The sequence below is a fragment of the Nelumbo nucifera genome, chromosome 2 (assembly GCF_055504915.1).
Source record: "Nelumbo nucifera cultivar China Antique chromosome 2, China Antique-T2T, whole genome shotgun sequence".
In the NCBI taxonomy this organism is placed as follows: Eukaryota; Viridiplantae; Streptophyta; class Magnoliopsida; order Proteales; family Nelumbonaceae; genus Nelumbo; species Nelumbo nucifera.
Genome location: NC_142650.1, coordinates 26,840,630 through 26,860,859, shown reverse-complemented (window position 1 = coordinate 26,860,859; position 20,230 = coordinate 26,840,630). Strand labels below are relative to the sequence as shown.

The 20,230-nt window shown below is 36.7% G+C and overlaps 2 protein-coding genes across 2 annotated transcripts; one reads left to right on the top strand and one right to left on the bottom strand.

The window, feature by feature from the left end:
- Positions 1-1,468: 1,468 nt before the first annotated feature.
- LOC104591062 (protein WVD2-like 5) lies at positions 1,469-11,756 on the top strand. The gene is made up of 9 exons (XM_088897548.1): positions 1,469-1,847; positions 3,001-3,270; positions 3,363-3,686; positions 3,830-3,888; positions 4,113-4,190; positions 4,301-4,400; positions 4,505-4,576; positions 4,665-4,775; positions 10,954-11,756. The coding sequence occupies exons 2-9, from the start codon at positions 3,007-3,009 to the stop codon at positions 11,365-11,367; spliced, it is 1,422 nt and encodes a 473-aa protein (XP_088753674.1). The 5' UTR covers positions 1,469-1,847; positions 3,001-3,006; the 3' UTR covers positions 11,368-11,756.
- A 3,295-nt stretch (positions 11,757-15,051) lies between these two features.
- LOC104595401 (uncharacterized) lies at positions 15,052-16,714 on the bottom strand. The gene is made up of 3 exons (XM_010256123.3): positions 15,933-16,714; positions 15,666-15,838; positions 15,052-15,478 (listed from the first exon to the last, which is right to left on the bottom strand). The coding sequence occupies exons 1-3, from the start codon at positions 16,554-16,556 to the stop codon at positions 15,316-15,318; spliced, it is 960 nt and encodes a 319-aa protein (XP_010254425.1). The 5' UTR covers positions 16,557-16,714; the 3' UTR covers positions 15,052-15,315.
- Positions 16,715-20,230: the final 3,516 nt, after the last annotated feature.

Genomic DNA, 20,230 nt, shown 5'->3' with positions numbered 1-20,230 from the left:
CCATAATAAATTTATAAGATAAGAATATAGGTGTCAATAAACTGGATTTGGGTTGAATCAATCTAAATCAAAATGAATTTGAACAGATTAGATGGTACAGATGTTGAATTAGAGCGGCCCAAAATGGTCCAGAATATTCATTGGATTGGATTGGAACTGGCCCATTTATAATGGATTCACATTGGGCTGTATTCGATTAAACCAAATCCGGTCCAATTGACACCCCTAAGTTTAACTATTTAGTTCAACCATTCAACCCTTTCAAATAAAAAGATAAAAAAATATATTAATTAATACTTTAATAGTTCTTTTTTATATTTGTCTAATTTTCAAATATTTAATTGAAATAATTTTGACCAAGTCAACATTTTAAGGAACTGGGTATCCCAATAACTGTTCTGACTGCTGATTTCCAATCCGAACCGGACCAGACAGAGCCGTATTAATGACTGGGTCTGTGTCAAAGCGGTTTGATTGTCCAATTTAATCATTCTACGGTTCTCATTCAAATAAAAATGAAAATAAGGAAATAATTACAGAACGTATTTTACATCTATTTTATATATAAAAAAAGCTTGATGGCACATGTATAATGTATTTATGCAATATTTGACCAAGTCAACCTTTTTCAAAACCGAGCATAATGAAAACCGTTTTGGTTGCAGGTCTCTGCTTCTAACAGTTTAATCGTCCGGTCCGGTCTGAGTCTGATAACACTGGTTTGAGTCAATCCCCGTTAACATTTCACAAAACCTAAGACTGTAGGGGAGAAAATGTGTATATTACAAATTATGGTCCTATATTTTGGAGTAATGATACTTCACACCTCCCAACTTTCATTTGTAATAAAACCCCTGAATTTTCAAATTTCAATACTTTGTCCCCCTCCATTAGCATTCCTGATAATTTCAAAACTATTATCCTTTAATTGTCACTTTACACAATTTTAAATTTCCAAACTATCCTTATCCAATTTTCTCTAATATATTTGTACATACATTTCATGTTTCTTTCTCTCCAAAATGAGATAACATTCTTTTATTTTATCTATTTTTCTCATTTTAAAGAATTTGGATTTGCTTCTCACAAAATACATCTCACATCCCACCGTGCATTGGGGACTGAGGTGCCAATTGTGAGGAGCAGATCCAGTATTCACCAGTCGGAGAATGCTTTCAAATGTGAACTGAGAACATCTCTCTCATACTCGATTTTGTCATTCATGAGTTCGCTTGTGAGGTTGATGTGAGTCTGTGAAGAGCAAACCGGATTTCAAATCTGAAAACGGCATTTTAATAAATTAACATTTTTTTTGTCAATTTAAGGAACAAAAAGATGGCAAAGTGTTTAAATCTAAAAATTCAGGGGCTAAATAGTAAATATCGCTACCTTCAAAAGAGTGAAATACAGGGCGGTAATCTGTAATTTACCTTTTTTTATATCTATTTAACTGTCTAAATCGTATTTTCTCTCTCTGTTATTTCTCTCTCTCTGTCTCTCTCTTGTGTTGTCTGGATTGAAAACAAAGGCGCTGGCACAAAAGGAAAGGAGGTTTGAGCCTCGGAGAGCTCCCTGGTTCAAAAGAAAGAAAAGTGGAGCTGTGAAGGGAAGAAAGAATAAAAAAAAAGCATATTTTTAAAAAACTAATCCACTTTTAGGTTCGAATCGGTATCGTCGTGGCTCTGCTGATCGGACTTAAAGCTTAGTCTCGTTGTTCTTACTCGATCTCACTTCAGCAGAGTACTGAATCTCTCAGATCCTTCCATCCCTTCGCTACCTCTTCTGTTCGAGTTCGAGATCTGTAAGCGATCCCTAATGGCGTTTTGACGGTCGAGTGGCATACTCAGGTGAGAAAGCGGGAGCTAAAAATCGTTGTATTTTGTTCCAATCTACTGCATTCTCTTCCCCGGAACAAATGGCCACTCGGAGATCGATGCTTTCTTGTCGATCTTCGTCGGGATTTTTTATCTCCTTTATATGATTTCGAGATCTTCTTCTGTTTGATGATTCTTCTAGTCTTCGAAGTTTCAAAAAAAGGAACCTTTTTTATGAGTTGGGGATCCAGTTCAGTTCAGTAGATTTGTGTTTCTTCTCTCTCTGTCTCTATCACTTTCAGTCACACATTTCGGTGATCGGATTTTGATCTTTAACGTGGAAGATCGCAATTCCTGAGACATGCTTCATGCCCTAAAGGACTTCTTTTGCTTGGTAATGCCTAAATGAACTAGCAACGGTTTGAATAGTTCATTTAGTCATATGAAATCTCCTTTATGCATCATTCATCAAATCTCCAACTGAAGTAGCATTTTTCTTGATATTTTTTAAAAGAAAGGAACTTCTCTGTTTTAACTTATAATCTGGATTGATCTAAGAAAATCTTGGGTGATGCATACGCAAATAAGAAAATTTATCTTGAACTCTTGGTTTTGAGGTGTTTCGTGCTGATGCTGTTCACTTGGGCCCAATAATATTTCAAAAGTTTAGTATCATGATCTCCTGCTTCTTTATTGGCTTCCAGAGAAGTTCCATGTGAAGGGGGGGTGGGGGGATAGTTGCCTTGCGGGTAGCATCCCAGAACGCAAATCTATAATGTTGTTGCCTCAGGAAATATGACTGAAATAAAACAATCTTTGGTTAATTTCAACGTGTTTCACTTATTTTCTGCTTGTATACAACTTGGTTGCTCTCCCGCATGAGGATGTTTTGGTTACTTAAGTAAAATATTCTATTTTCAAAACACCTAACTATTCTGTAACTTGTAGGACAGAGAGGGCATGCAGGTTGAATTGGGTAAACTAGTTTGTTGTTTTTCCCTTTTGATCTTCTAAGTCCTAAGCTGTAAAATAGCTAAGTGAGAGACTTATGCCCTTTCCTTATGATAGGTTAGCAGGTTATATATGTCTGGGCATCAATTCTCTTGAAGTTTGGTTGGGAGGAATACAGGAACAGAATTAATTGATAAGATTCACTTTTGTGTAATTGTGTTCTTGCATTTTTCAGTGAGCAATGGATGCTGATAATATTATAACTGGTGGTGTGAACGAGATGAACCATGAAAATGGTGTTCTTGATGAACTTCCTTCTCGAGGCAAGGAAAGTTTAATGTTAGAGGAAGTGAATGGGACTCTTGATTATAGTACAAAATCTGTACAGCCAGACGGAAGTTCAGAAATTGCAGCTGAATTGGAAGAGGTCTTGGCTCTAAATTCACCCATAGAGGAAGTTCAGGACAGATCGGTAATTCACATGGAAAGCAATGATTTGAGTAAGGTTAGTTATGTTAGAATATATTCGATTGGTTGAATGCGCTTTCTTTGTTTGTTTCTTTTGAGACCCACATCCTTGCCTCTGTTGCTTTGTAGGAATTGAGTGGAAAGGACAAAGAGCAGACAGATCATCAGAAACCAAAGAAAGGCCAAACGAAAAGCAAGAATGAGAAGCCTTCTAGTACCAAAGTTGGTGTTGCAACCTCAGTCCAAAAGAACAAATATGGAAAACATGTTGAGGTAACAACTTCTGTTTCAAATGGTTCGCTGACCTTGGATATGTGCCCAAAGCAGCATGTTGCCCAAACAACCAGCCTGAGGTCAAATAATGACAAGCAAGCTATTGAAGGCAATGCAAGTGTTGACTTAAGTAGGCCAACAAAATTGATTTCTGTGCCAAGTACTACTCGGAAATCACAGGTAAACTCATATCAAATTTCATTCATAATTCCTATATACTAACCACATACTGACTTAAAACTTGAATTTTCTTATTCTGGTTGATGAAATGCCGTCATCTCTATTAGTGATCATGGTCATCACTTTTCTTTTGCTTTCAACAGCAACATGGAAAATCTGGCTCAGGGTCCATAAAAAATGTGTCACAGTCTGAAAATCTGAAGTAAGTATTACTTGCTGACCTTATTTATTCCCTTGTCTTCCTCTAATTTCTGCCTGGAGGAGCACACCTTGTTTTTCTTTTCATATCTAACTTGCTTCAATATTAGTCTCATGGGAGATAGGATGTCAGATGACCCTGGATCCTTTCAAATTGAAGTGCAGCTGCGCTCCAGAAGTCCTCTTTTAGATGCCTAGAAAATCGTAAAATGTATTCTCTTGTTGCAGGGAGCAGGGAAAGCATTTGAAGCCACTCAAGCAAGGAGCACCAAGTAAAATTGAAGAGAACACACATTCTGGTTCTCTGTATCCTTTCCAATATATTCTCCTCCTCTTTTTTGAGCTCCAAGGGTTCCCTAATGCTTGTTTTCTTTATTAAGTGGCTTGTCGCTTGTTTTTCCTTAAGCACATTGTAGAAGTCCTACAACAGGAGGTCCAAAACCGAGAAGAGTGGGCACTCTTCCTTCCTATAGCTTTAGTTTTAGGTGTGATGAACGGGCTGAGAAAAGAAAAGAGGTAAGTTGGATTTTTGGTCTCTTAACTATGATCAACAATATGCTCTTTTCCAGCAGCATAAGCACTTGGTTAACAAAGATTATTTCTGTCATTTTACTGTGCAGTTCTACTCAAAGCTTGAAGAAAAGATCCATGCAAAAGAAGTGGAGAAGAACACATTGCAGGCCAAATCCAAGGTGACATTAGCTTATGGGTTAAATCTTGTTATTTATGTTATAACAAAATCTGTTCTTTCTAATGATGTTGTGGCCAATCTTTCTATAGGAAACTCAAGAAGCAGAGATTAAGTTGCTTAGGAAGAGCTTGACCTTTAAAGCAACACCCATGCCAAGTTTCTACCAGGAACCTGCACCGCCCAAAGTTGAATTAAAGAAGGTAACCTTTTTTCTTATTATGAACAGTGATGTCAATGTGGAACCAGATTGGAAAATTGCAAATTCTAAGTTTTAGATGTAAAACCATGGGATTTATAACTAGTTCCAAGTTCCCTTAAAAATCTCAAAGAATTTATAAATAAAATCTTTAGAATATATAGAAATCTTTAAATGCTAAAGTTAGAAAAATATTTGAATGATGTTCTGTTGCCTAGGGATAACAAAATATATTAATGTCTGGGCACCATAAATTTATATTGCCATCTCATTGTTTACAAGCTTCTTCTTTTGATTGTTTTGTTGGTTCAAGGTTCTTCATTTTAACCAAGCAAAACAAGTTTTGCAATTTAATCAATCAATGATTTTTGTAAACCAATTGAAGAAAAAGAAAAATTAATATATTTTTATTGTAAACCCTTCAACCCCAATCGTCATTCTGGTATTCCAATTTCCTTTAGGCTTTTCTAGTTTATACTTGTATAAATTTACACTTTATTTTTATACATTTCTTTATTATTTCTTTTTTATAAATAATGTTTCCCTAATGTTAGCTACATCTTTTTGTAGTATCATGTTGTCAGCATGTGAAAAGCAGGCTTTTACTGGGATGAATTTTCATGCAAAAAGTTGCAACTTATGCTTAAGATGTGCATATATTACAGGCCTAGAGTTTTAAGATTCAAAATGTGAATATTAAGATGCAAACACAATTTATTAAATTCTTATTAAGAGTTGGTGTCAAATGTAGGATTTCAATCATATAAGTTACGGTTGAATCTGAACTGTAGGATTGAAATTGTGAACCATAGGATTTTAATAACAGGATATGGCATTAAACAGAACAGAATGACAACATGATTCATGTAGTTGACCCCAGCCTTCAGTTATATAACAAGTTTGAATCCTTCTCTATTTAGTGTTGCTTGAAGTGTAAGGCTCTTTATTTAAGAAATGAATATTGAATGCAAACTGTACTTATCTTCAGTCCCCACACTCCCTGATCTGTTAATGATTAAAAAAATGTATCGGTAGTAAAATCTTTAGTGTATGCCCAGGTTTATATCCATGCAAGCATAGTATTTACTATTGGGTTTCTTGGTAAATTGGAAATGCTTCTTGTATGATCAGTTGAAAGAAGTTAAAAGTGTCTTTAGGTGTTGAAGAACTAAGGGCTTTATGCTCATATGCGAAATAGTCAAATCACCTTAAGGTGGTAAAGTATCACATGCAGACTATAGTACTATGTAGCTAATAACTTCATTTCATGGTCTGTTTTCTTGGTAGAGTGAAATTGTTGTCAATAGCTTCATTACAATGACATGAGATTTTAATTGTCTATTGCAAAACATCATAATGATTATTTGATTGTAGATTCTTAGCTCAGGACAACAGGTTGTGGAGGTTTTTGATATTTTTTATTTTTAAGGACTCATGGATGCATTTATAGCCTTGTCTTGTGCAAATGAGTGTCAAATAGTATTCTCCTCTCTACTCCATTCCTTAAAAAAAGCTTGATGGATAGCAGCTTGCAAAATATAAGAGTGAGAGCAGGGAGCTATTCTTTTATAGAACTCTCTTACTCCAATCATAACCTATCAAGTATTGGGGATTGGGTAAATCCTAACTTGACTATTCCTTACCATTTACAAAATCAGTTTATTGCACATGTACAAAGATGTTCAATCAAAGTCTCAATCATGGTTCCCTATTGGCCTATTCTCAAAAGGAAAGCTGTACAAAGGTGAATCTTTATAGATTAAGTGGGAGAAGTCGAAATTTTCTTTGATATGGATATTTTACTAGAGAAGAGAAAGACAAATTTTCAAATGGAAAATTTCTCATTTTCAATTCCATTATATACTTAAGTCTCACACTGTCACACATATAGGAAAACTGAAGCGGTCAACTATGCCTTACAGGTTGTATTTCAATGTAAAATTTGTAAAGATACTAGGTCCAAGTGTTTTGGTAAAAGATGACTTCATCCAAGTGTATTGCTAAACAGTCTAGCAAATGCACATTGAGGGCCTGTTTGAGAGGTCTTAATTTAAGCAGCCTTCCTTAAGTGGCTTTAAAGGCTTAAAAAGTTGGTTATACACCCAGCCTTCCTTGAATTTTACCTTTTTCATTGCTCATCCAAAAAGCATGTTTATTGGACTTCTGTGGCTTAACAGTTAACAATGGTCTGGTCTAATCTTTTTTTTTTATTATTATTATTAATATCAATAACAGAGACATTTTATTAGAAATAGGTCAAGTGAAATAAGTACAACTCTCTTAACTCTCCCCACAAGAAACAACAACATTACAATATAGCCCAAAACATTTGACTCCTTCCCACCCCTTGCTTAGCAAGTGTGTCTGTAAAGAAATTAGCACATCTTTTAACCCATCACATTCTCACTTCCATTCCCTGGGTAAGCCACATAAATTTCCTTTTTTCATTAATGAAGCTTCACAAGCCATCTTCCTTGTTCTCTAGCTAGCCTATTGTCAATTTTGAAATCCTTCAATGATCAACCTGCTTATGTTCATTTCCTTGGCCCTTTTTGCACCCTCCAAAACAGCTGAAATCTCTCTGCTCAAAGTGAATCCCCCACACCAATTGGGCCTGAATACAAGGCAATAACTTTGCCTTCCTCATTCCTGAAGACTCCTCCAACACCTGAACAGCTGGGGTTACCTTCATTACTACCATCAAAGTTCAACTTGGTGAAACCAAAAGCTGGAGAAGGCCACAATAGAAGGGAAATATCTTTTCTAGGAGCTGAAGCTGCCACTTCCCTCCAATTATTATTATTATTATTTTTTGAAAGAAGTTAACTGATTTCATTAAGGAAAGAGATGGGTACACAAGAGGGTGTACAAATACAAAACAGGGGCCAGACTCCTGAGAATTACACAGGTGGAATTTTATCACAATATAAGGTCTCCAGAATGACACCTAATTTTGCTAATCCATCTGCAATAGCATTTAGTCCCTTGGAATCCAGTACAGAGAAACATTCGTTGGAGCGAATAGGTCCCTTGCCTCTGTTAAGAAGTGACTAAGTCTCCATGGTCCAGCCTCCTGTTGTCCTAACCATTTTACCGTATTTGCTGAGTCACCTTGATGGAGAAGTTCTGAATACCCAGTTTGCTGACTAGGCAAATCCCTGTAAGAGCTGCTAACACTTCTGCCTTTGTGGAGTCAGCTATCCCAATCGGTCCACTGTATACCCAGCAGGTGAGTCCATTTTCGTCTCTTAGGATTCCCCCTATGCTGACAATTATTTAACAAAGCCGTTGTAGAAATATCAGCAAGAAGTCTAGGGATTTCACCCACTGCACCATTCTAACCATGATTGCTTCAATAACTGCTCCTCTACTTTCTTTTTCAGCAAAAATTCTTTGGTTCCTCTCCTCCTAGACTGTCCAATAAATTGCGGCTCTTGTGCATCTCCACAATGCTCTTCCTCTCTTCTTAGTCCCACTAACAGTAGAAAAGTTAAACATGCTTTGAACATTTAGCATAGGAGTCCACCTGCAACCAAACAAAGAGAGAAACCAATCCCAAATAGACAAAACAAAAGGGCAGGAGATTAATAGGTGAAAGCAAGATTCACCATTAGCTTTACAAAGAATACACCAATTAGGGGATAAGCACCAAAAAGGCTTCTTTCTTTGTTGTAGGTCACAAGTGTTTATCCTGTCCAAGAAAACTTCCCAATCAAAGGTCCCAATCCTTGGAGGAACCGATTTACCCTGAACTTCCTTAACTGGAAAGGGCTGTCCAAGACTATTTATTAGAAGGAAGTGATAAGGCTTTGGAGAAAGAGGCATAGGTAAGTACCAGAAGTGGAAATGGTCCAAATCCGAGAGTCCAATTTTGAGAAATCTAAGCAAACCCCTTGTAGGGTTTGAAGCAGTGCCAAGATATAGTCCAATTCCGAATCTTTAATACCCCTCCTAAAGCTCAAGTCCCAATCTACCTCAGAACCCACACCAGAAAGGATTAAAAAATTAGACACAAGCTCATCTTTAAAGCTGGAGATGGAGAAAAGAGAAGGGAATTGTTCTTTTAAAGGCAAATTCCCCACCTAAACATGTTCCCAAAACTTTACCAAGTTCCTAGAGCAAAGATTATATCTTATAAAAGGTAGGAATGAAGGTGGGGCGGCATGTGTAGATTTCTAAGAAGAAGCACTAGTAGCTCACTCCCGTATCCCAACCCTCATCCGCCATCCCATGAATGCTCAAGATCACCTTAGCCTACAATCTATCCTTATCCACTAGCAATCTTCATAGCCATTTCCCTATGGTGTGACTTGATCTTTACAACCCTGTCAGCCTAGAAAGTTGATAATCTTTGATAGGAAAGTCATCCCAAATGCCATAAAATGAATGGGAATCATATATTAATCATGCCTTTTAGTAGGTGTTAGAATTCCTTTTGCTACTTATAGAATTCATATATGGCACAGATGAAATTTATATATTGCTTAATTTGTACCCAGTTTGAATTTGGTTAGGGTTTAAGTATTGAAAAGCTCTTGGTTGTCATTGTTTCTGTTCAAGTTAAGATTAGGTGATAAGGCATTATGTTGGGCTTGAGATGCCCTTAACAGTGAACTGACCTTCTCTACTTGCATCCTACAATAGTGGAAGTTTGTAAGTGATCAAGTAAAGCATCTTTATGTAACCAACATGAAAATAAATTCATACAAGTTAGCTTATCTGGTACATTTTCTTTATGTATGGATGTAAATCTATATGCACACGTGTTGGCATCAAGACGAAGGTTAGACTTTGAACTGATAAAAAAAGCTTAGACTTTGCTACTGTGAAATTTAACTAATAATGGGACTTTTTTGTTTGCCTATAATATGCATATGATAGGACAGAAATGGAAAAGGATCAGTGAGGTTTCACTGTTAATAAATAAACTCAGATTGGAAATTCCATCCTTCATTCCCTCTGACATTATTATTTTGTCAATTATTTGACACTTTTTGACTTGTGCAAGGGTACCCCAGCTGGCTCAGTTGGTAAATTTTGGTTGAGTTGAACACCAGTCTGAAGTCAAACCCAACCATTATTACCAACTACTAACCAATAAATTTCCTTCCCAAGAAAAGGAAAACATTATGGTATTGGGCCTAGGCCTGACACAAATTTCCAGGCCGAGCTGGGCTAGAAATGATGACCTTTTCATACTCCAATGTCAACCAAGAGATTGACATAATTAAACAAATTCTGACCACGCTAAGTCAACCAAATAGGTAACTAATAGGAACATTCAAATAAGGAATCCAATCTCTAAAATAACTCTAATTACACTTTGTGAACCTAGTACAACTAACTTATTTTAAAGGCACAGGGAATTACTAAAAATAGCAAATTACGATTTTACTCTAAATAATGATTATAGGAATTACCATAAATGGCATGTCCAAAAAGTTTCCATAAATAGTAATTTTTAAATTTTTGTCGAAGGATAATAAATTTCTAGAAAGTTGACTTAAAATACCAAAATTTGAATGACCAAAAATTATGAAATTGCCATTGGTTCAAGAATATGAAGAATCTTGGTTTGTTTTTCTCCAAGGATTATTTCCCATGGTTTTCGAACTTCTGTTGACCCAGACAGCCGGACCGTTTGGCGCGGGAACCGACCAGGCAACTGGTTCCATTTTACTCCAAACCCAGTCCCTGGCCAAAAACCATTGAATCGGTCAACAACCCATTAACCCGGGTGGTCGAACCGTCAACCCGTTAACGGTTTTGGCCATTTTTTATTTTAATTATTTTTTAATTTTTAAAAATTTTTGTCGAGTGAGCCATCTGTTCGGACTGGATGGTTGAACCATCGATCCAGAAACCGGTGGCCAGAATGGTTCCGGTTCCGAGTCGTTTTTTAAAACATTGTTATTACCCTGCTTTTGAGTCTGCATCACTAACTAACCTTCAATAAATGAAATTTAATTCCACTGTGTTGAGGTCATTGTGTTCCAATCTTTGAGAAGTTGATATTAACTACATTCATGGAAAAACAAGTTACTCATTTCTTGACCAACGAGCACAAATCTGGATCTCAAATATAACTAGGAATTGTAGATAGAAATTCAAACCACAAGCACCATTTAAAACTCCAATTAGGCTTTCCAGTACTTGGATATCTAAATTTTCTGATGATACAGATACCGCCAACAAGAGCAAAATCTCCAAAGCTTGGTCGGAGAAAGAACTTGACTGTGGAGAACTCCGAAGGAAATGATAGCAGCAGCTCTCGATCAGGCAGGCTGAGTCTTGATGAGAAAAGCTCCCAAGATGGCCTTGCCAAGGGAACATCAGTAGAAACCAAGAAGCCCCTCAGAAAGTCTCTTCCTAAACTGCCCTCTCAAAAGTCCACTTTAGCCAGTGCAACAGATGGTGACACAGCTCCTACAGAAGAATCAGAGGATCATAACCTAGAAAAGGTGGCTGCTCCAGCTGCTGTTCCATGCCAAACTGAGTCCAACCAAAATGGTGGGTCTGTTGCTGAAGAACATGTAGAACCCTTGGAGCAGGAGACGGAACCCATTGCAGCAGAGAATTATGTGGAGCAGCAGTGAAAGTGATTAAATCCGTGCTTACTCTCTGGAATATCGAAACCATTTTCTCCCAAGGAAGGTAAGGATAAGACTGGAATTCGTTAAAGACGAAAGCATGGAGAATTTTGTATTATGGTTATATTGTGCTCTTGTTCATAGTCAGCGTAAAGGTTGCGTGGTTCTTCGTGTGCTTGCTTTTGTGATTGCTGGTCCAGTCAAATAGGACTTGCGCTCTGCTCGCAGTTACAGCACTGTATTATTATTTATGGGGGGTTCCATAGTCCTTACCCACTTCTCAATTTTCATTGTTGTATCATTTTTTGGTTGCCACTTGCCAAGTACTATAGTCTGGTCTATATTGAGATCAAACTCTGTCACAACTGTTACTGAATTATATTCCATTGCATAAAGGAGAGTTTCATTTTTTAGGTGGGGGTGGGGGAACAGCTTTTTGGTATGATGGTTGTGATTCAATAGTTACAGAAAATTGCTGATCGCAATTCTGGAGTTTAATGGAGGAAAGGAAACACAATCAGAATGGCTTGATTTTGGATTATAGTGAGAAATAACCCGCAGAGTTCTAATGGTTTTGGTTAAGCACGAAGAAAGTTAATTAAAATGAATCCACTACCAACTAGGCAAAGATTGGTTTGCATCTGTTGGACAAGCATTAGTTGCCTTCAGTAAAATTCTTGGAATTGATAATAACTTGGATGGTGTTCGGTTCTTATCTGAAAAATGGCACCAATTCAGTGTCACATAGGCATCTCTCCTGAAAATGTTTGGTTAAATTGTTCATTAAATAAATAATTTTCTCGGTTTGTGTAAGAATCATCTGTTAGGATAAGATTCTTTTTTTAATGTTTTTTCCAACACTCAAAAGAGTTTTTTCACCATTGCGTCTAATGGTACTTAACTGTCATAAAACGTTTCTCAGTGGGTTTTATTTTTATTTTTTATTTTTCAAGATTTAGAAAGTACAAAATGTTTATTAATTAAATGGCAACGGAACCAACCAGACCTTGGTTGTGATCACATGACTTCTAACCATGTAACTTGTTTTCCTCAACGTCCAAAAACTAGGATAAAATGCTCACAATTGGGGTCATGTTATGTTGATTTCTGGCTTAACCAATCTCCATTTGTGTTATGTTGGTGAGTCCAAAATTGAAATACTTTGTAAGTGGGTTGTTTTGGGTTTACATAAGCGATATTTGATGAAAAATCTGTTAAGCCCAAATTTTCTGTCTTTCAACCAAAAAAGAGGTTCAAATATTTTCTGCAACCCGATAACATGGCCTTGTTAGATCAAGTTTGTGAGTCCGGATCACCTGCCAACAAAACAAATTCCAACCTTCTACCAACATAATCTTACACTGCACATTATATATATGGCATGTCCCACTTTTATGCTAGTTTTCAGTCTCATGGTGAGATGTGCTTTGTTGGCAGAAAATCCTAATTCCCAAGTTGCAATTAGAGGTATAAATCGGGCTGTCCACAGCTCAGCATGGCCCGGTCTGACTTTGGATTGGCCCAGCACGATAGAGCACGGTGGGGTCACACGATCTTGGGCCATGGACCGTGCTGGGCCAACCCCCCAAATTATCCCAGGGGAGGGTGGTACGGCCCGTACTTTGTGTAAGCCCGGCATGGCCCATTTTACACCTCTAGTTGTAGCCTTATGCTATGAACAGGAAACAAGTATGCTGATATTGGGTGGGCCTATGACACATGACCTGTCTAGTCTGAACTGGCCAATTGATCCTTCCAAGCAGCCGAACAAGCAAATAGCCAAACAAAAGAGAACATAGAGAAGATACATCCAGGTCAGGATTCATCCTAGACTACTAGTAACCCCTATAAAGCGCATATACATCCAGGTCAGGATTCATCCTAGACTACTAGTAACCCCTATAAAGTGCATCCTGTCCATGGATTTGATATTAATGCACTATCAGGATTCATTTCATTTATACTGTGGGGCTCAGATTTCTAAGGTGGACTGAACTATAAAATACCCTAACATTTTTCCCTTGAGTTTTTTTTTTTTTTTTTCCTTGAGACTTGAGAGTTGAGTTGGCTCGTTTTTCCAACCTTGCTAGCGGGGCAAGGGTTCTAGGGTAGACTTAGATCAACCATCATCGATTATTTTGATTTGGACCATTCTTTTCTAACTTTCTGCCTTTTGGGTTTGAAAAAAATTGGGATAAGTAGACTGTAGTCCACCCCAAAATTGGTACAAGTCCCCGGGAGAGAGAGGGAATCTTTGAATCCATGGCTGCAGGTACTGCATCAATATATATTGACACTTTCTCAGTATTCGAATATTCCTGAATCCTGATGTCATCAAATTTGGTATCCTCTTCCGCCCACCACCAACCACCCTCATTGGGGAGTTGAAACATTTTCTCACTTGAGATAACTAAGAGGCTGGGTTCTCGTTCTCGAGGTAAAAGCCACATCTGGTGTGCTTGATGATGCTTGATTATAGAAGCAAACTTTGTTTAGGACTTCACATGGACTCACTCAAGATGCAGCAGCAATACAAAATTTTGTATAAATGTCTTAAACATGTTTTTTTTAATGCTTTACATGTCTTCATCAATCCAAAATAACAGAGATGGAAGAGTTAATCAGGTTGCTGTATGTGAGTATATATGCTTAATATAACTATAAATTGATCAATTAATTGATATCTTATTGTAGACTTGTAGTCCTTCCTTTGATATGGGTAAATGAAGGGTTATCTTGAAAAACACATTCAATTTACCCTTTGTGTTTTGTTAAGGAATAAATTTGTGTCAATACATGAAAAGGGTCTGATTATCATTTGAAAGAATTGACTCTTTGTTCTTTAAACAATTCAGGGCTCATGCAGATAATATCTTATACCTGTGTTAATTAATTCTCATTCATTTATTTCAGTGGAGGGGATATAGTGATATACTCTTGAACTTTTTGTTGAAAGCCTCTTAAACTTCTTTTCTTAATTCTGGTTTTGAGAAGAAATCACAACTTCATATATAATATATAATTGTCATTGTCATCCCTCTTTGGTTATCACTGGACTCCAAAACCCAATGTAATGGTATATGAGTCAAATCTCCATTATTATTATTTGGCTCCATAATCAAATCTCCATATTGCAAACCCTTTGCTACATAAACTCTTGATCCCTTCCCTAAGGCTACGTTTGGTTTGATAGAAAATAAGAGAGAGCAGAATGGAAAGTCAACAAAATTTGTGAAATTACCTTGGAACTTTACTTGTGTTCCTCTCTTAATAGCCTAATTAACCCTAATTAACCCTGTTCATTGATACCCAAATAGGGTAGATTTTCGGTATACAGCATGCACACCACAGCTGCACCTGCACAAGCCTCTCTCTCTCTCTCTCTGAAAGGCTTCAATCGAGCAAAAGTAATTGAAAAGGTTCTGGACTGAAACTTCAGAGAAAGATGCAAAGAGGTAGGTGTTGACTGGTGAACCGCCAGCACATAAAGCACAATACGACAACAAGAAAACAGATCTTAAACCAAACCATGCTTTCGTTTGGGCTTGTTTAGTTAATCAACAATCTTAAAAAGTTAAGTTAAACCCTTGTATTAATTTAAGCAAATCATTCTTCCTTATTTCCCGTCGTTTTGTGCTTCATGCTTCAACCCTCCTGGAGAAAATATCACTCTGTATTCTGCACTTGGGCTTGGAGAAGGTGTCAAGGATTGTTTTGAATTCATTTATTTTATTATATTTCTCTCTGCACTCGGGTTTCTTCTGATGCATTCTAGATTTATAGTCCACTGGTAGCAGTTGTATCGAACAATGAACAAAACTATTCTGATCGATATTGGCGCCTAAACCTATCTATCTCCCACCTCTTTCTGGTTCTAGATTTTCTCTGTACAAGGTAGAGGAGGAGGGATGAAAAGAAAAAAAAACAAAGATTACTATAACGAATTCTGTAAATCTAAGACGCAGAAGTCAAAGGTGCAGGAGCTCCTCCAATGAAGTTTGGTGGTGGCGGTTGCGGTGGTACTGTACAGTTCATTACTCCATGTTCCTCCTGTTCTTCCTCCTCCTCCTCTTCGTCGGCGTCCCACAGAAACCGAGCATATGAAGCTAGAACATAACTGCATAACATAGTGAGCTTAAGATTAAGAACAAGAGAAATCTGAATAACTATGAATAAATTTTCAATTTTGAGGAAAACCGAAAATTCGGTTTCATAGGAAAGAAAAGAAACCCGCTTGAGCCAATCTCAAAAGATTTTTATTTTTATTCCGGAGAAATTCAAATAGGTGAGACTGAAATTCTTACCAGTCGTCAGGGGATGCTTTAACAGCTTGATCAAAGTATCTCTTAGCACGACCAGAGTCTCTTTGAGTTTCCCATATCAGTTCTGCATAGAGTGACAGAACATTTTGGTCTGATGGGTTTGCCAGGATTGCTCTCCCACAGTACTCTTCGGCTTTAGCTAGATCACCCCGAACCTGTTTCCAATTAATCAAACAAAAGTCCGTCAGGATTGATTCCTTTCTTTTCTTTCTCTAGAAAGAAAAAACAAGAATTGGATGGGTTCATTACCTCTTTTAAGAACCTCGCGTAATTCCCCAGAAGAAGTGCATTTCCAGGGTTCGCCTCGATCATCTTCTGATAGTAAACATCCGTGCGATCGTTCCCATGATTCGAATCCGAAAACCCAGAACCCCCTTCACCGTCTCCACCATTTGATCCTCCTCCTCCTCCTCCACCACCACCACATATCCGGCCATCATCACTCCCAACTCCACCGCCCACAGGAAGAGTTGCCAACCCATTATCCTTCACCCCAACAACACACCCCTCGTCCATGGCTTCCACCGCTTCCCCCAAACCAGAGCTCGAAAGCAACCGCTCCAAAGACGAAGCCCTTGACTTGATTCCCGCTTGTTCTTCCTCTTCTTCCACCGAAAACGAAGACAGCCCAGTAAGGCTCCTCCCTAATGTCTTCTTTTTCAATACCGCAAGCTCCCGGAGATCAGTCTCCGACAGAGCTCTGCTCATCTTCTTCATGGAATCGTCGCCAGGAGACACCGAAGCCGACGAGGCCGTCAATGTGATCGGTCGAGTTTTCGGTATATGAAGAAACAGGTCAGATTCCGGCGACGACTCCTTCGATTGCGGAATCCATGAATTCAAGATCGGTGTTGAGGCGCTTCGAAGAAGCATCTTTTTTGTTCTTCCCCAAAATAAAACGAGAAACAAAAAAAAAAAAAAGGAAACTTTGACGTGAGAGAGAGAGCTTAGAATGAGTGGGCGAAGAGGCAAGAAGATCTCCACGATTAACAGAGAGAGCTCGCCAGTCGCTTTATATAGAGAGAGACCGAGTGGGTGAGTGCAGAGAGAGAGAGAGTGAGAGAGGATTTATAAACAGGACAGAATCTAGACCGTTGATTCGAGTAAGGAAGTGGGCGGAGGAGATATCGGAGCTACGCACGTGCCCTATAATTCAGAAACGGCGTCTATACAAGAGGACGACGTCCTCTGAGGTGATTTCCACGTTGAGCAGTGAATCACGTGACGTTGGATCCTTTGAACCGTCTGATTTGTCTGGTAGCGCAGTTTCGACGGTGTGTATTAGCTCCGACCACGTGAAGATAAAATAGTTGCATCTGCTTGAACATGTGGCGGTTTTGAAAGAGAAAGGAGTGCGAGAATTTTTCGCAGTTTTGGCAATAGGGCTAAGTTTGGAAAGTTTTTGCACTCAACATATTTGTATTTGTATTTGTATTTGTGTTCTTTCAAAATATGGGTGTCAATGGTATTCCGAAATTTGATTTAAAAAACTTTGAATATTGGTGAAATTCGGATATCCTATTTATATCGATTAATTAATTATATTTGAATTTCAATATAATTTGATTTGATAAATATCTAAATTTGATCAATTATTTAATTCTTATATATAAGTATTTAAATATTTTATATAATTTATATATAATAATTAAATTATATAAATAATTTATATATTTATATACTTTATATAAATAAAATATTTATTTTATATATTTATTAATTATCTAAATGATTAATTAGTCGAATTCGAATCAAATCGAATATTTGAATATTTAATCGAATTCAAATTCAAATATTAGTTTTCAACGTCTATCGAATCTCAAATCAAATTCAGATATCAAGTTTTATAATTGGATTCAAATTTAGATATTGCCTTATTTAATTCAAATTCGATCCATTTACACCCCTATTTCACACAGAGTCTAGATTTCAAAATTGCCTCTATTTTTGTGAACCAAATTCGAATCATGGTATGTTTGAACCCAAACTGGTAATACAAATAGTATATCTGATCACAACATCAATCAAATCAAAATATGATCTGATTCAATTTAATTTCTGAAAATTTTAATAAATTATTAAAAAGAAAAAATATATAACAGTTTAATTTACATAAAAAAATACAAATATTTTTTCAACTATTTTCTATAATCTTTCGGAAAGATAGGGGTAATCCGAATTCAGCCAGACTTTTAATTAGATCCTATTATTCTATCCGATCTGATTTGAAATCGGTTAAGGAATTATCCAAATCCGACAGATTAATTAAACCATATTTTTTAATCGGATCTGCACCCCCTAAATGGTATTTGTTTATTTGAATATTCAAATTCAATCATATTAAATATATATATATATATATATATATATATATATATATATATATATATATATATATATATAAAATGGGGGGGTTTGACATTTTAAATATTTATAACTTTGCAGTGGAATTTAGGAATCTGCATTGGGCTTGTTCGTATTTCTTTGTAAAATTTATAAAATATCTATCATCGAGAGTAGACCTATTCATGGGCTGGGCTGGGCTTTTGTTCTTTATTAACAGAAATTTTTTAGGCCCAAGCCCGAGCCCAGCTCGACCAACGGGCCTACAAGTTGGGCCCAAGCCCAACCCTCATAAAAAGTCCGAAGCTCGACCTAGGAGTCTAAGCACCGATGCTTGAGTTCGCAGATTGAGAGAATGGTGTTTGAGTTGAGTTCGCTGATTCCTGGGAGTCTGAGAGTGAGAATGGACATTGAGAAGTGAGAAGATAGAATATGAAAACAGTATCGACTAGAGAGAGAGAGAGCTCACCGCCGGAGATAGAGATGACCTAGTTTTGGTGGCACTAGCCGCCGGTGCCTGAGTTCGCAAAGTGAAAACGGTGCGCCTGGGTTCGCCGATTTTGAGAGTGAGAAACTGAGAATGAGAAGATAGAAGATGAAAACTGTGCCGGTTGGAGAGAGAGATAGAGAGAGAGACGACCTAGTTCTGGTGGCGCTGGCCGCTAGTGCCTAAGTTCACAGAGTGAAAACGGTGCACCTGGGTTCGCCGGTTCTGAGAGTCTGATAGTGAGAAATGAGAACCGATTCTGAGAGTATGAGAGTGAAAAATGAGAATGAAAAAAAAAAAGTGAGAAGAATTTAGGATTAGGGTTAGGCGATTTAAGAATTTAGGGTTTAAATTATACAAAAGTCGGGTCAAAATTTTTTAACAAATCCCAAACCCGGCCCGTAAAATAATGAGGCTCAGGCTTTTAGATTCAAGGTCAAGCCCATGGGCTAAAATGCATGTTCAAGCCCCGAGGGCCGGGCTGGGCCATGAACATGTCTAAATTCGAGAGGTTGATCTGAAAATGTTATGTTGTATTCTCAAAACTACAATGTCAACGGATTGGATCCAGTGCGGGTTGTTTTCGACCCGACAGCCAAAGTGGGTCCCATTATGCTGGCTGTTTCATTGCACTGTAAAGGCCCCTTGGTCTTGCCTTTTCTACGCCACTACGTGAGATAATTGGAGAAAAGTGTACTCACCGGATGTGGCAACTGGCTAGGGTTGATCGGCGACTGATAGAAGTAGATCTGTAAATGGATCACATCCAAATCCAGTCCTGTTAATAAAAACAGAAACTATCCAAAATCCGAACAGATTTAAAAATATCGAATAGGATTTGGAATAGACGTTTGTACCAATTTTTAAGGGCGTTAATGGGCCGATATTGGTCCAATCTGATCCGGTCCAACATGAGTCTATTATAGAACCAGTTATAAATGGGTTATTATAAAATATATTTTATATTTTATAATATATACTAGTAAATAATAATAATAATAATAATAATAATAATTTTAATATCCTTATTAGAACCCATTAAAAAATATGAGTAATCAAACCATGGTGTTCTGGTGGATTTAAATTTGTTTTTCATTTTAGTTGTTAATAAAAAATACTTTTTATTTATAATATTTATTTTTGTCAATATGATAAATGTATAATATTAGGGATGTGCACAAATTTTATAGACACAATTTTGTGTTTTCTATAATATTTTTTTCTATTTATTTTTGAGTTTTTATTATATAATTATGACATCATGTGTTAACCAATTTGACTTGAAAGAAAAACGGATCTCATTTTTGGGCATCTTTAAAATTTTTATTATATTTCCATAATTAATTCTAAAAATAATTTTTGTTTATCACACTTATCTTTGTTTTATATGATTAATTTGTAATATCTTAGATATGCCAAAATTTTCTATAATTAATTAAAATGTTCCATCATTAATAAAAACACTTCTGATTTATCATACTTATTGTTATTTAATATGATAAATATATAATACTAGAGATGTGCCTAAAATTTTTATAATATTTATATTTTTATTATTAAACTGAGATCATTGGTTAACCCATTTGATATAGATGGTTGAAATACTCACCCACCACCTAGGCAAATGGGTTGTTTATTTTTCATTTTAGCTTTGAACACAAGTTTTAAATTATTAAAAATATTGAATATAAATTTAATTTATAAAATTTATTGGTAA